The sequence below is a fragment of the Cibotium barometz genome, chromosome 44 (assembly GCF_041138505.1).
Source record: "Cibotium barometz isolate CiBa-2024 chromosome 44, ASM4113850v1, whole genome shotgun sequence".
NCBI lineage: Eukaryota > Viridiplantae > Streptophyta > Polypodiopsida > Cyatheales > Cibotiaceae > Cibotium > Cibotium barometz.
In genome coordinates, this window is record NC_141089.1 from 47,884,329 (window position 1) to 47,896,879 (window position 12,551).

General features: G+C 38.2%; 2 protein-coding genes across 3 annotated transcripts in view; one reads left to right on the plus strand and one right to left on the minus strand.

Annotated features, from left to right (window-relative positions):
* LOC147613379 (uncharacterized) overlaps window positions 1–12,551 on the plus strand; it is a 75,655-nt gene that overhangs the window by 34,842 nt on the left and 28,262 nt on the right. The window lies entirely within an intron of this gene.
* LOC147613380 (uncharacterized) lies at window positions 10,007–12,083 on the minus strand. 2 transcript variants are annotated; one of them, XM_086782717.1, is made up of 5 exons: window positions 11,798–12,083; window positions 11,613–11,690; window positions 11,418–11,509; window positions 11,192–11,322; window positions 10,007–10,470 (listed from the first exon to the last, which is right to left on the minus strand). In XM_086782717.1, exons 1-5 carry the CDS (start codon window positions 11,998–12,000, stop codon window positions 10,120–10,122), a joined length of 855 nt encoding a protein of 284 aa, XP_086638843.1. In that variant the 5' UTR covers window positions 12,001–12,083; the 3' UTR covers window positions 10,007–10,119. The 2 variants fall into 2 exon arrangements, with proteins under 2 accessions (XP_086638843.1, XP_086638842.1); XM_086782716.1 differs by having other exon boundaries at window positions 11,583–11,690; window positions 11,798–12,082.

Genomic DNA, 12,551 nt, shown 5'->3' on the forward strand with positions numbered 1-12,551 from the left:
CTTAGAGAAAGCCTATGACAAGATGCATTGGTCATTTATTGCTAGAGTGATGGAAAAACTGGGTTTTAGGACCAAAATGGCAACATGCATTTACACGTTATCTTGGGGAGGATACTCTAAAGTGTTGCTTAATAGAAGAGTAGTAGGGGGGTTTGAGATTAACAGATCAGACAGACAAGGCTGCCCATTAGCCCACTTGCTATTTGCCATTGCCTCCCACCCTTTAATAATGTCTCTAGAATCAGCATGCATTAAAGGAAAGATTACTGGGTTAAAACTCAAGTATAGTGAACAGTTAGTTATACAATGTTTTTTTGCTGATGACTCTTTATTGTTTCTAAGGGCTGAGAACAATAATGTGAGATTGGCCTTAGAGATAGTGTAGGAGTTTGCCAATGCCTCTAGTTCTAAATGCAACATTTTGAAATCTAGAATTATAAGCTTGACCAAGGATAATGATTTTGATTTGCAAAGGTGGGGATGTGAGGTGGTGCAAAACAGCCAAATTATCAAACTGCTTTGGTATACCTTTGGGTGTTGGGGTTACTAATAAACAACTCGTAATGTGGGCTATAAATAGGTTTTTGGACAAATTGAAAAAGTGGGAAGGCATCAGAGTCCCCTTTCATAGCAGGGTGGATATTTGCAATACATTATTGAATGCCTATGTTATGTTTTTATGCCCTGTGTTAAATATTGGGAAGTGCCACTATGGAAGAAAATCATAGACCCTATTAGAGACTTTCTGTGGAGAAATGGTAATAGGAAAAAAAGTCTATACTTGGCTTGCATGGGACAAACTTTCAGTTCCTAAAAAGGAAGGGGGCAATGGCATTATTCACATGCCCGCTCACTTTATTGCGAGGAAGACTCTAATATTCCCTAGAATTTTATCTAAGAATATCACTTGGGCTCTAATGATGAGGGAACTGGTGGAGCTTGCTAATGTTATGGCTAAAGACAAATGGGAAAATCTAAACTGGAAGGATAAACTCTTCTCATGTGCCCCTCTTAAGATCACCAGCTCAGATCTTTGCAAAATGCTATGCAAATGTTGGAAGGATAATTTGGGTTTCATGGTCTGGGATAGAGGAGGTATAGTAACATGCAATTTCATGCTCAGTTTGGGTATATGGTGGACTTACAAGTTTAATCTCCCTCTAGCCCTACTTGATACATTTGTTGCAAAGAGTCTCAACAACAAAGGCATTGGTTGACTGCTGGGAGGATAGGAATTTGGTAGAGTGGAAAGATGTGAACCAATTATTTGTGGAATATCAGCTAGTTAGGAGGGAAAGAGATTTGATGACTCAGGTTTTGGAGGTGTTGCATAGGAAATTATGCTCCATAGCTACTGATACCTCAGTTTGGATCAAGGATTGGACTTGGCTCAATGATGTCAAACTTAAGGATGGTAAACCAGAGAAATATATTCATTAATGAGAAATGGGGATGCCAATGTGTTGTATTGTAATAAAATCTGGAATGTAAAGTGGAGCCCCTCCAGCTGGAAAAAGAGATGGAATTCGCTCTCGGATTGCTAGATCCCTAGGAAGATTCAAGTCTTTTTGTGGAAGGTTTGCATATAGGCATTACCTATTGGCTCTAAACTCCAAAGGAGAAATATATCTAGTGGCATCTGTCCCAGGTGTAGATCATCACTTGAAGATGGTAAACATGTGTTTTGGGAATGTCCAGCAATCAGGGGTATCTGGTCCAAAATGTCTAAATGGATAGAGAAGAACTTGGGTATGCAAACATATTGGGGGGACTGGATCCTGTGGTAATGAACACATTAGGCTGGTATTTAATATTATCAGAGCTTGCATCATCTTATGGGAAATCCGGTCTAGCCAGAATGCAATTGTATTTACGAGGGCAATATGTACACGCTTGCAAGATTCAGATTTGATGCATAAATGTGTGTGCATGTGCTGGTCTGTGTGTAATGTGAATAAAATTAGATGTCCTGAGATGGACTTGTTGATTCAAAATCTACAAAGGAATATGTTCTAAATTCTGCCCAACTTCTTGGTGAGCTTCAAACATACTAGGGATGAACCCCTAACTCTTGATGCAGGTGAGATGTTGGGAAGGGAAGAAAAGGCCTCCTAAGTTTGGTCCAAAAACTTTGAGGTGGTACCGTAAAGAAAAACAAACTGATCATACATTTGTTGCCTTCATAGAAAACCCGGTTGGAACCAAGCCCACTATTAAAGTTTGGTCCAAGAAAGGGGGAATGCTGGAAAAACAGTCCCCTTGAAGAAACAGTCCTGCTTTTTGTTAGAAGATGAAAGATTGTGTAAAATTTTGAAGGAGGTGGAGAAAGAGTAGTAAATTGTAATCTTGACTTGGTTGTATCTGGAATGAAGGGAAGTAATGCATGAAAAAGATGAGTAATCACCATGTAAACATGATGCCTAAGTGTGTTTAGTCTCTCACACCAAGAGAATGGAAATAGCCTTCCACAAGCCAAGAAGCCATGAGCTCCAAGAAACATAAGTTTCAATTTCTAAAAATGATCATCAAAAGTTACAACCATGGTCCAAGTCCCCTCTTTTATACATGGACTTGTCCCATTATTAACCCTATTGAATAAAGTTCCTACTTTATTACAAACCATCCCTTCCCAAAGATTTTGTCCTCAAAATCAATAACATGTACAATCTCAAAGTATGAGACTCTAATGTAATCGATGGGAAGTGGTTAAGAGTTCTCAAGTACATCCAAAGCACATATACAATGAAAATTTGGATGCGTACAAGTCCACAAAGCTTCAAGCCCAAAGTGTATGAGTGGGACTGTTATGACAGCCCTTCTAGTCGATGAAGACCCTTGAAAATCCTTCATTTAGACTCCATATATTGGGCTGAAAATGATATGTACACTCAGCCATATGTAGCCCACATCATAATCCTTCATTAGGATACGCCATGAAGCTTGTTGGAGTAGAAAAAATAGGCCCAATAGTAGACCTTCCCAAAGCTGTCCAGAAATTACAGCATGTATACTTCTCCTCATATTACCCAATTTGCTCAAGTAAACCATACCACTTGGTCACGGAAAGTCATCCACAAGTAAACCATGTTGTTGGACATACTCCAATGATTGCCAAGTAGCCTCATCCATGGGTAATTGCTTCCATTTGACAAGGTATTCATCAATATTCCGATTCCTCAACTCTCTTGTCCTCTTACCAATAACCCTCTCCGGCTCATAAATGATCTCACCTTCTTCATTCATGGGTGGAAGCTCTTCCATCTCTTGAGGCAAAGATCCCATAAACCTCTTAAGGTTAGATACATGAAACACATTATGGATCCTTGTCGAAGAAGGCAAATCCAACTTGTAGGCCAAATCACCAACCCTCTTGATAATCAAGTATGGTCCATAATACCTATGAGCCAATTTTGAGTTGGTTACACCTTTGAGAGTGTTATGCCGACTCTTGGGAAGCTTCAATAGCACATAATCACCCTCTTCAAACTCCACATCCTTTCTATGAACATCCGCCTTAGCCTTCATGACATCTTGAGCCTTCTTCATATTGTCCTTGCAAAGTTGAAGAAGCTGTCTCATTCTTTCCAACTCTTCTTTTGCCAATGGATTGACCACTTTGTCTTCACGGAAGGCTATCGATGGCACATGTACTTGATATCCATAGAGAGCCTCAAATGGTGACATGCCAATACTCAAATGCTTGCTTGAATTATGGCAAAATTCAGCAAGATAAAGCCACTCATCCCAAGATGTTTGCATGTCATGACAATAGTGCCTCAAGTACACCTCAAGCCATTTGTTTGTGCACTCCGTTTGCCCATCCGTTTGAGGGTGATAGGCTGTAGATGGAGTGATTTGAGTACCCAAGCTCTCATATAATGACCTCCAAAAAGTCCCCATGAACTTGGTATCTCGATCACAAACTATGTTAAGTGGCAAGCCATGTATCTTGAATACATGTTCCAAAAATTGCTTGGCAATATGAGATGCTCCATAAGTGGTCTTTGAAGCAATGAAATGGGCTGATTTTGTAAGCCTATCAATCACCACAAATATTTGATCCCATCCATGCTTTGTCTTTGGTAGACCCGTGATGAAATCCATAGAAATGTGAGTCCATTTACCATCCGGAATAGGTAATGGATGAAGTAAACCACTTGGAAGTTGATGGCTATCCTTATTCTTTTGACAAGAAGCACATTCCATCACAAACTTCTTTACATCTCCCCATATGCCTTTCCAATAAAAACTCTTGCTCACTTTGTCATATGTTTTGAGTACACCAAGGTGGCCCGAAAGTGGTGAAGAATGCATCTCATGAAGCACCTTTGGTATGTAGAATGAGGTAGGAACCAAATACACCTTATCCTTGTACCACAAGAGACCATTATGAAGCTTGTAATGAGGAAATTCTCCACCATCACCTTGCTGTAATTTTCTGTAAATGTGGGCAGCACCCTCATTGATGAGGTATTCCTCTTGAATTCCCTTGATCCATTCACTATATACCTCCATGATTGAAGTTGTAGCACAAGCCCACATTCTAGACAATGCATCCGCCACTACATTGTCCTTCCCGGGTGTGTAAGATATCTCAAAGTCATAACCTTGAAGTGTGGCCAGCCATCTCTTTTGCTTTGGAGAAAGATTTGGTTGGGAGAGGAAAAATTTCAGCACCCTATGATCACTTCTCACCTTGAAATGAGCACCATAAAGATAGTGATGCCACTTCTTGATGGCATGAAGTATGGCTAACATCTCTTGCTCATAAACATGAAGCCCCATCTCCTTTTCGGTAAGCTTCCTACTTTCAAATGCAATGACTCCATGCTCTTGATACAAAACTGCCTCAAATTTTTGGTCCAGAGGCCCAAAATTTGATCCAAAAATGGTAAAATTGGCCAAAATCACTCAAAATTCAAGCAATTTCCATGAAATGCTCACCATTTCCATGAGATTAAGCAAGATTAGAGAAGATTTGTCAAGAATCACTCAAGGATTACAAGAAAATGAGAAAAAGATTAAAAGAAACTCAAATTTTCAAGCAAATTTTTCCAACAACCCATGCATGCCCATGATCAAAATCAAGAGCTCTGATACCAATTGGAATGAAGGGAAGTAATGCATGAAAAAGATGAGTAATCACCATGTAAACATGATGCCTAAGTGTGTTTAGTCTCTCACACCAAGAGAATGGAAATAGCCTTCCACAAGCCAAGAAGCCATGAGCTCCAAGAAACATAAGTTTCAATTTCTAAAAATGATCATCAAAAGTTACAACCATGGTCCAAGTCCCCTCTTTTATACATGGACTTGTCCCATTATTAACCCTATTGAATAAAGTTCCTACTTTATTACAATATCACACCTTTTGAACATCTTCAATTAATACAAATAATTATTATTGATTAAAACAAAAGAACTTCACGTGCAGGAGGTAGGTTAAGGCCCACAAATTAACCAAAATACAAAGTAAAGCAAGATTAGTGAGATAATACCTTCTACCTCCTTAATTGTGCTCTCTGTTACGCTGAGAAGGCCCCCATATTGCTCCTGGTAATCGCCATATGCAACGCCCCACATCCCACAACCTGCTACAACGCCATAATCAGGTGCTACAAAGCCATAATCAGCAACCTAATTCCCATTGATTAGCAACACCTATGATTAACTGTTGGATTAATGCGACGTACACTTTAGCCCATGAGGAGACAAGGATATACTGAGCTGCGAGAGCCGTTGGATACGCTGCTTCATGTGTCCCCGCTGAGTTGCCCCAACTGTCCGATCCGATCAATCTTGACAGGGCACAAAAAAATCACAGTTAATCATGCAGATCTTTGCAGGATTAACGACTTTCGACGCTCAATACAAGCATTTTGAAGCAGCTTGACTAGATGTATTGGGTCTAGGTTGGAGAGGATCTGCTCGCACGGAAGCTCTAATCGTAATTAACTGATCTCTTGGATAGCGGACTTAAAAGCACGATTAAGCTTGAAATTAAGGGTCTAATCCTTTATGGTTGACTAGGGCTTGTCTTAAAACTCGTTAGATGGTTAGATTTAGGCTTCAATAAGAGTTAGATTTAGGGTTAGGTGAGTGTTAGAGTTAAATAAGCATCATGTTAGGGTTGGATTTAGGTTCGGGATTAGACATAGATTAATACACACACACACACACACGCACACACACACACAAATGAATGCTTATCTTTTTAAATAGAAAATAAGATTATAAGAATCATATACAAAATATTGATATTACTATATTAATATTAATCCTACCACTACTATATCAATGTTAATATTAATATGAGCATTAATATCAACATTATTCTTTATTTTTAATAAATATAATATATATGTATATAGTGTTAGTATAAATGTGAGAAAAAATATCAATTGTATTCTTACACCAATATTAAATAATTAAGTGAAACAAATATTCATGTTTAAATTAGTATAATAATATTGATATAAAAACTTCTAATTACTTATTAATATATATTGTGCTTAATTAGTATACACATTATATATTATATACCATAATATTATATAAATTAGTATATTGGCTAAGCACGCAAAGGTGGCCTACGTGTAGTGCTAGATAGCACTACTCATTGTGGTGCTATTAAAGCATCTTTGATGCTTTGAGTTTCTTTGGTTTTAGGTCTAGTAGCCTTCGATAGATTTTTCTGTTGTTCAAAGTAGAAGTAGAAATTCCTGAACTAGTTTCTCAATTGTTGTGATTTATTATAGTAAACAAAGTACTCAAATCTAGTATTGTTCCTACATTTGGATGTCAATTAAGGCTCATGCTTACATTTGGATGGAATGCTTATATAAGTGGTTGATTTAATGCCTTTTCATCGGCTTAATGGGTTATTAATTTAATTTATTAACTCTTGTGAATCGAATGCAGTAAAGTATAATGCGTGAGAGATAATGTTATTCCAAATAATAGCCATGATTTCCCTTTGATAGGTTTACAATGTTACTAACTCTCTCTGGACTTACCAACTCACATCACAAGTATACCCCCCCAGCTAAACATATAATGATGACTAATGAATTGTATGAAGAAGGAGTTGGTAGTGTCTCTATAAACTATATAGAGAAGGAGTTGGATGTGTGAAGAATAAACTATACCATGACAAGGAGTTGGTAGTGTCTCTATAAAGGATACATGGGCCGGCCATGGTTAGATTCTGTAGATCCACAATCATAATTGGTGCCACACTACGCAATGTACTAGATATTATTACACAAATTTCCCAATTTCTATGGCCATTCAACCTCACCTTGGTCCCCATTTAAGATCTAAAAACATTATCCAAGAGTAAAGTCTACCTACTCCATGTGCATACCATTTATGGCATAATGGTGCACTCTAGCATGTAGCATATTAGGCACTCTACCAAATCTTACCTAAGCCATCTCTACACCATTTGGCCTCCTAGGCCACCATTGCACATGAATACGAGGATGCCGTCGCCTTCACCATGGCTACTTCCCATAATTGGCGAGACCATACAAACATAAGCTAGCAAGTGTAGAGCATTACTATACAATAGATAAAACCTCAATTCAAGTCTATTTATAAGAATTTCTTCGAGTTTATCTCTAGTTGGTAATTTTCTTTAAACGGTATTTGTGTATAAAGTTAAAGTCATTGTACATATTTGAAATTCTTAGACTCAACCTCTAAGCATATTTTATAAAAATTAAAAGAACTAATGTTAATTTTGGTTGGTACAAATACACTAGAATGCCATTTTTTTAAGAGCACTAAACCACTTTGCCAGGCTTGAAACTTAAAGGCTGCAATAGGCATAAAAGCCATTCTAGCCTTTAGGTGAAGGCTACCACTAAAAAGAATCTTTCAAATAAAGAGCATAACTTAACAAGTTTTCCATAACAATGGGCTTCAAATGAAGGACAAGATAGCACCTAGGCCTTCAATTTTGGAAATTTTGAAGTCTAGGGCAGGGTTACAAATTTCAGGGTTGCACACTGCCCATCTTTTACTTTTTACTCTTAGTACCACCATTACCCCTAAGGATATTAGGCCAGGGATGCAAGCTAGGATTTAATATTTTGACACAAGTCCAAATCCTTTATGGATGAATAGGGCTTGTCATAAAACTCATTAGATGGTTAGATTTAGGCTTCAATAAGATTTAGATTTAGGCTTAGATAAGTGTTAGAGTTAAATAAGCATTATGTTAGGGTTAGATTTAGGTTCAAAGGGATGAGATGAGAGATAGATTAATATAGACACACACACACACACATACACAGAGAAATGAATGTTTATCTTTTTAAATAAAAAATAAGATTATCAGAATCATATGCAAAATATTGAAATTACTATATTAATATTAATACTACCACTACTATATCAATGTTAATATTAATATGAGCATTAATCTCAACATTATTCTTTATTTTTAATAAAAAATTATATATATGTATATAGTGTAGTGTTAGTATAATGTGAGTAAAAATATCAATTGTATTCTTACAACAATATTAAATAATTAAGTTAAACAAATATTCATGTTTAAACTAGAATAATAATATTGATATAAAAATTTTTAATTACTTTTATTAATATATACTGTGCTTAATTAGTATACATATTATATATTATATACCATGATATATGTACATTATATAAATTAGTATACTGGCTAAGCATACAAAGGTGGCCTCGTGTAGTGCAAGATAGCACTACTCATTGTGGGTGCTATTAAAGCATCTTTGATGCTTGGAGTTTTTGTCTAGTAGATTGCTCCTTTGTTCAAAGCAGGAGTAGAAATTCATGAACTAGTTTTCCAATTATTGTGATTTATTATAGTAAACGAAGTACTCAAATCTAGTATTGTTCCTACATTTAGATGCCAATTAAGAGTCATGCTTACATTCGGATGGGATGCTTATATAAGCGGTTTATTTAATGTCTTTTCATCGGCTTAATGGGTTATTAATTTACTTTATTAACTCTTATGAATCAAATGTAGTAAAGTACAATGTGTGAGAGATTCTGTTATTCCAAATAATAAACATGCTTTCCCTTTTATAGGCTTACAATGTGCCTAACTCTCGTTGAACTTACCAACTCACATCACAAGTATAAACCCCCCATGTAAACTCATAATGATGACTAATGAACAATATGGAGAAGGAGTTGGTAGTGCCTCTATAAAGGATACATGGGCCGGCCATGATTAGATGTTGTAGGTCCACAATCATAATTGGTGCCACTGTACGCAATGTACTAGAGATTATTACACAACTTTCCCAATTTCTATGGCCATTCAACCTCACCTTGGGCCCCATAATTGGTGCCACTGTACACAATATACTAGAGATTATTACACAACTTTCCCAATTTCTATGGCCATTCAACCTCACCTTGGGCCCCACTTAAGATCTGAAAAACATTGTTCAAGAGTAAAGTCTACCTACTCCATGTGTAGACCATTTATGGCATAATGGTCCACTCTAGCATGTAGCATATTAGGCAGTGTACCGAATCTTACCTAAGCCATCTCTACACCATTTGGCCTCCTATGATACCATTGCATGAAAATACAAGGATGCCATCGCCCTCACCATGGCTACTTCGCATAATTGGGGAGATCATACAAACATAAGCTAGCAGTGCATGGACATTACAAAATGAGGGTAGAGCATTGATATACAATAGATAAAACCTCACTTCAAGTCTATTTATAAGAATTTCTTCAAGTATATTTCTAGTTGGTAATTTTCTTAAAATGGTATTTGTGAATAAAGTTAAATTCATTGTGCATATCTGAAATTCTTAGACTTTACCTCTAAGCATATTTTATAAAAATTGAAAGAACTAAAAAAAGAGCTTGCTTTTATTCTAGAGGTAAGAAATGACAATGTGATGCAAAGTGATTGGAAAAGATATACATAATGGATAAAAATTGTATTGACACAAGAAGTAGCATTTGAATGAAGGAATGCAAAAGGCTTCAACTTTTAAATGTTAGTTTCACATTATGTTCCCAAAGCATGAAGAAAAGATAGCCATACATTATTACGTCTTATGATTTCTTGAAAGGTGCTTCAATCTATGAGGCTAAACTTACAAAATAGAAGCTGAAAGCTTGTAATTTGGAACACCGCTTAGAATCTGAGATGGCCAAATGAAAATTGCGGCGGTTGCAAGTATTAGTTTGGGGAAAATGGAAGGGTCCTTAATTCGTACGAATGGATGGGAAAATAGGAGGTGACTGATGCTTAAATAATTGAAAATATCGTTGACATTTGAGCTAAATTTGGATGTTGTTGTTGAATCACTCGTCTTGTTATTTTTAAGTTCTTGTGCTATGTCAGCTACCTCTTTGGTTGATCCCTTGAGATCCTCTACAGAGCCCTTGAGATCACCCACGGCTTCAGTCACCTCTTCTTTTACACTCTCTCTAGTGTTTTCCAACTGCAAACAAATAAACAACACCCAACACGCATATCACGAGAGTGCACATGCATATATTGTATTAATCGAGAGATGGGAAAATGTGTCGCAAAGCTACATTTTTGTATGTCCATTGGCCAATTCACCACCTACGACATCCAGATGTGTAAAGAGCCATCTAGATGTGGCTCCACTCAAGCCCATGTAAACTTAGAGTGACGAGGTGAACAGAGTGGCTTCAGTCGAGCCCGTGTTCTCATTGAGTGGCAAGCTGATGCCCCCTAGATAGACATGCTTCTATGGATGGAGAAGCACGGCTTACTCAAGAAGGTGCATTCAAGCTCAAGACCTTCACACACAAGCACTTAGGAAGCCTCATTAAAGCATCTTGGAGAGCAATGTTGCATGCCTGGCTATCAATAGTGAGGGGTAAAGCTTCCTAGATCAAGATCTCTTGATAATGGGGGTGAGGGCAATAGCTGACTGGTAGAGTTTGGAGGCCTTGTTTGGATGCGGTGGCGAGTGAGTTCAAAAATGGAGCTCAAGGGTGGGTTTAAAAAGGGTGTGAGAGTAAAGAGGGGTGGGTTTAAAAAGGGTGTGAGAGAAAGAGGGGTGGGTTTAAAAAGGGGGTGAGAGGAAAGGTCACGGAATAAAAGGCCCAGCTTAAGAACCTCACCTTAGTTAGTATGGGAAATGACATCTTAGTTAGAATGTGTGATGACACCTTGCTCTGCAATTTTACCTTGCCCACCATGGTTTCAACTTTGTCGGCGTCGTCTTCCACAGTTTGAGCCACTCTCGCCACTTCTTCAGCCACCGTCGCAACTGTGGCGGCGGTCTTCTTCACATAGTCAGCCGCTTCGTCTACTTTTTCTGCAATCATGTGCAGGAGGTAGGTTAAGGCCCACAAATTAACCAAAATACGAAGCCAATCAAGATTAGTGATAATAATTATCCTGAAGCCATACCTTCTACCTCCTTGATTGTGCTCTCATTTCCGCTGAGAAGGCCCCATATTGCTCCTGGTAATCGCCAGATGCAGCGCCCCACATCCCACAACCTGCGACAAAGCCATAATCAGCATCAATCGTGCTAAGAACGGTATAATTAACTGCTGGATTAATACGACGTACACTTTAGCCCATGACAAGACAAGGATATACTGAGCTGCGAGAGCCGTTGGATACGCTGCTTCATGTGTCCCCGCTGATGAGCTGCCCCAACTGCCCGATCCGATCAATCTTAACAGGGCACAAAAAATCACAGCTAATCACTCAGATCTTTGCAGGATTAACGACTTTCGACGCTAAATACAGGCATTTCGAGCTTGATTAAGCCCAAATCATACCTTGAAGCAGCTGGTTGACTAGATGTGTCGAGAGGATCTGCTCGCACGGAAGCTCTAATCGTAATTAGGGGAGTCTGGCCCCACCGTCTACTAACGACTGATCTCTGGTATAGTGGACTGAAAGCACGATTAAGCTTGAAATTAAGGGTCTTGGTGGACTTGGTCCCTTCAGCATGCAAGCTCAAGAGCTTAACAGATGCCATATCAGAGGCTAATTACACCCCCCAATTAAGAAGAAGAAGAAGAAGAAAAAACAAGAGGAAATGCCACAAGCCCAAGCAAGGGCACAATGCAAGTCAATAGGTATTTATCAAAGATGTTTTGTCACATGGCTATTCCTAAAGTCATTATTTCCCCAACACAACCACCACACTTTCCATGTTGTACTTTTTACTCTTACCACCCTAAAGCTGGCCTTTGTGGCCCTAAGCTTCCTTCATTAAATATTTGTTAACTCTCTTACCATAGCCCCTTAAGGTACCCCCCTTTTGCCCCTCAATTTCCCTCATAATACTTTTTTACTCCTACCATTGTGGCCTTAAAGGTTCCTTCTACTCAAAAGCTAGCTATGTACCTTTAATAAAATGGAACTACTTTACCTACATGATGAGTCTTGCCACACACATGTAAGCCACTACATTAAAGTCTTTCTCCCAGTACATTATCACATCCATGGTTATATGTGCCAAACCATTCAAGCACTAACACCTTTCTTACTCAAGGGACCAATGTCCATGGGCCGCCAACATGCCTA

Coding starts and splice junctions, on each gene's coding strand:
- LOC147613380 (XM_086782716.1), bottom strand. CDS start 12,000: ATGGCATCTGTTAAGCTCTTGAGCTTGCATGCTGAAGGGACCAAGTCC. Junction 11,691..11,797: donor AGTCAACCAGCTGCTTCAAG/GTATGATTTGGG, acceptor TGCCCTGTTAAG/ATTGATCGGATCGGGCAGTT. Junction 11,323..11,417: donor CACAATCAAGGAGGTAGAAG/GTATGGCTTCAG, acceptor ACATGATTGCAG/AAAAAGTAGACGAAGCGGCT.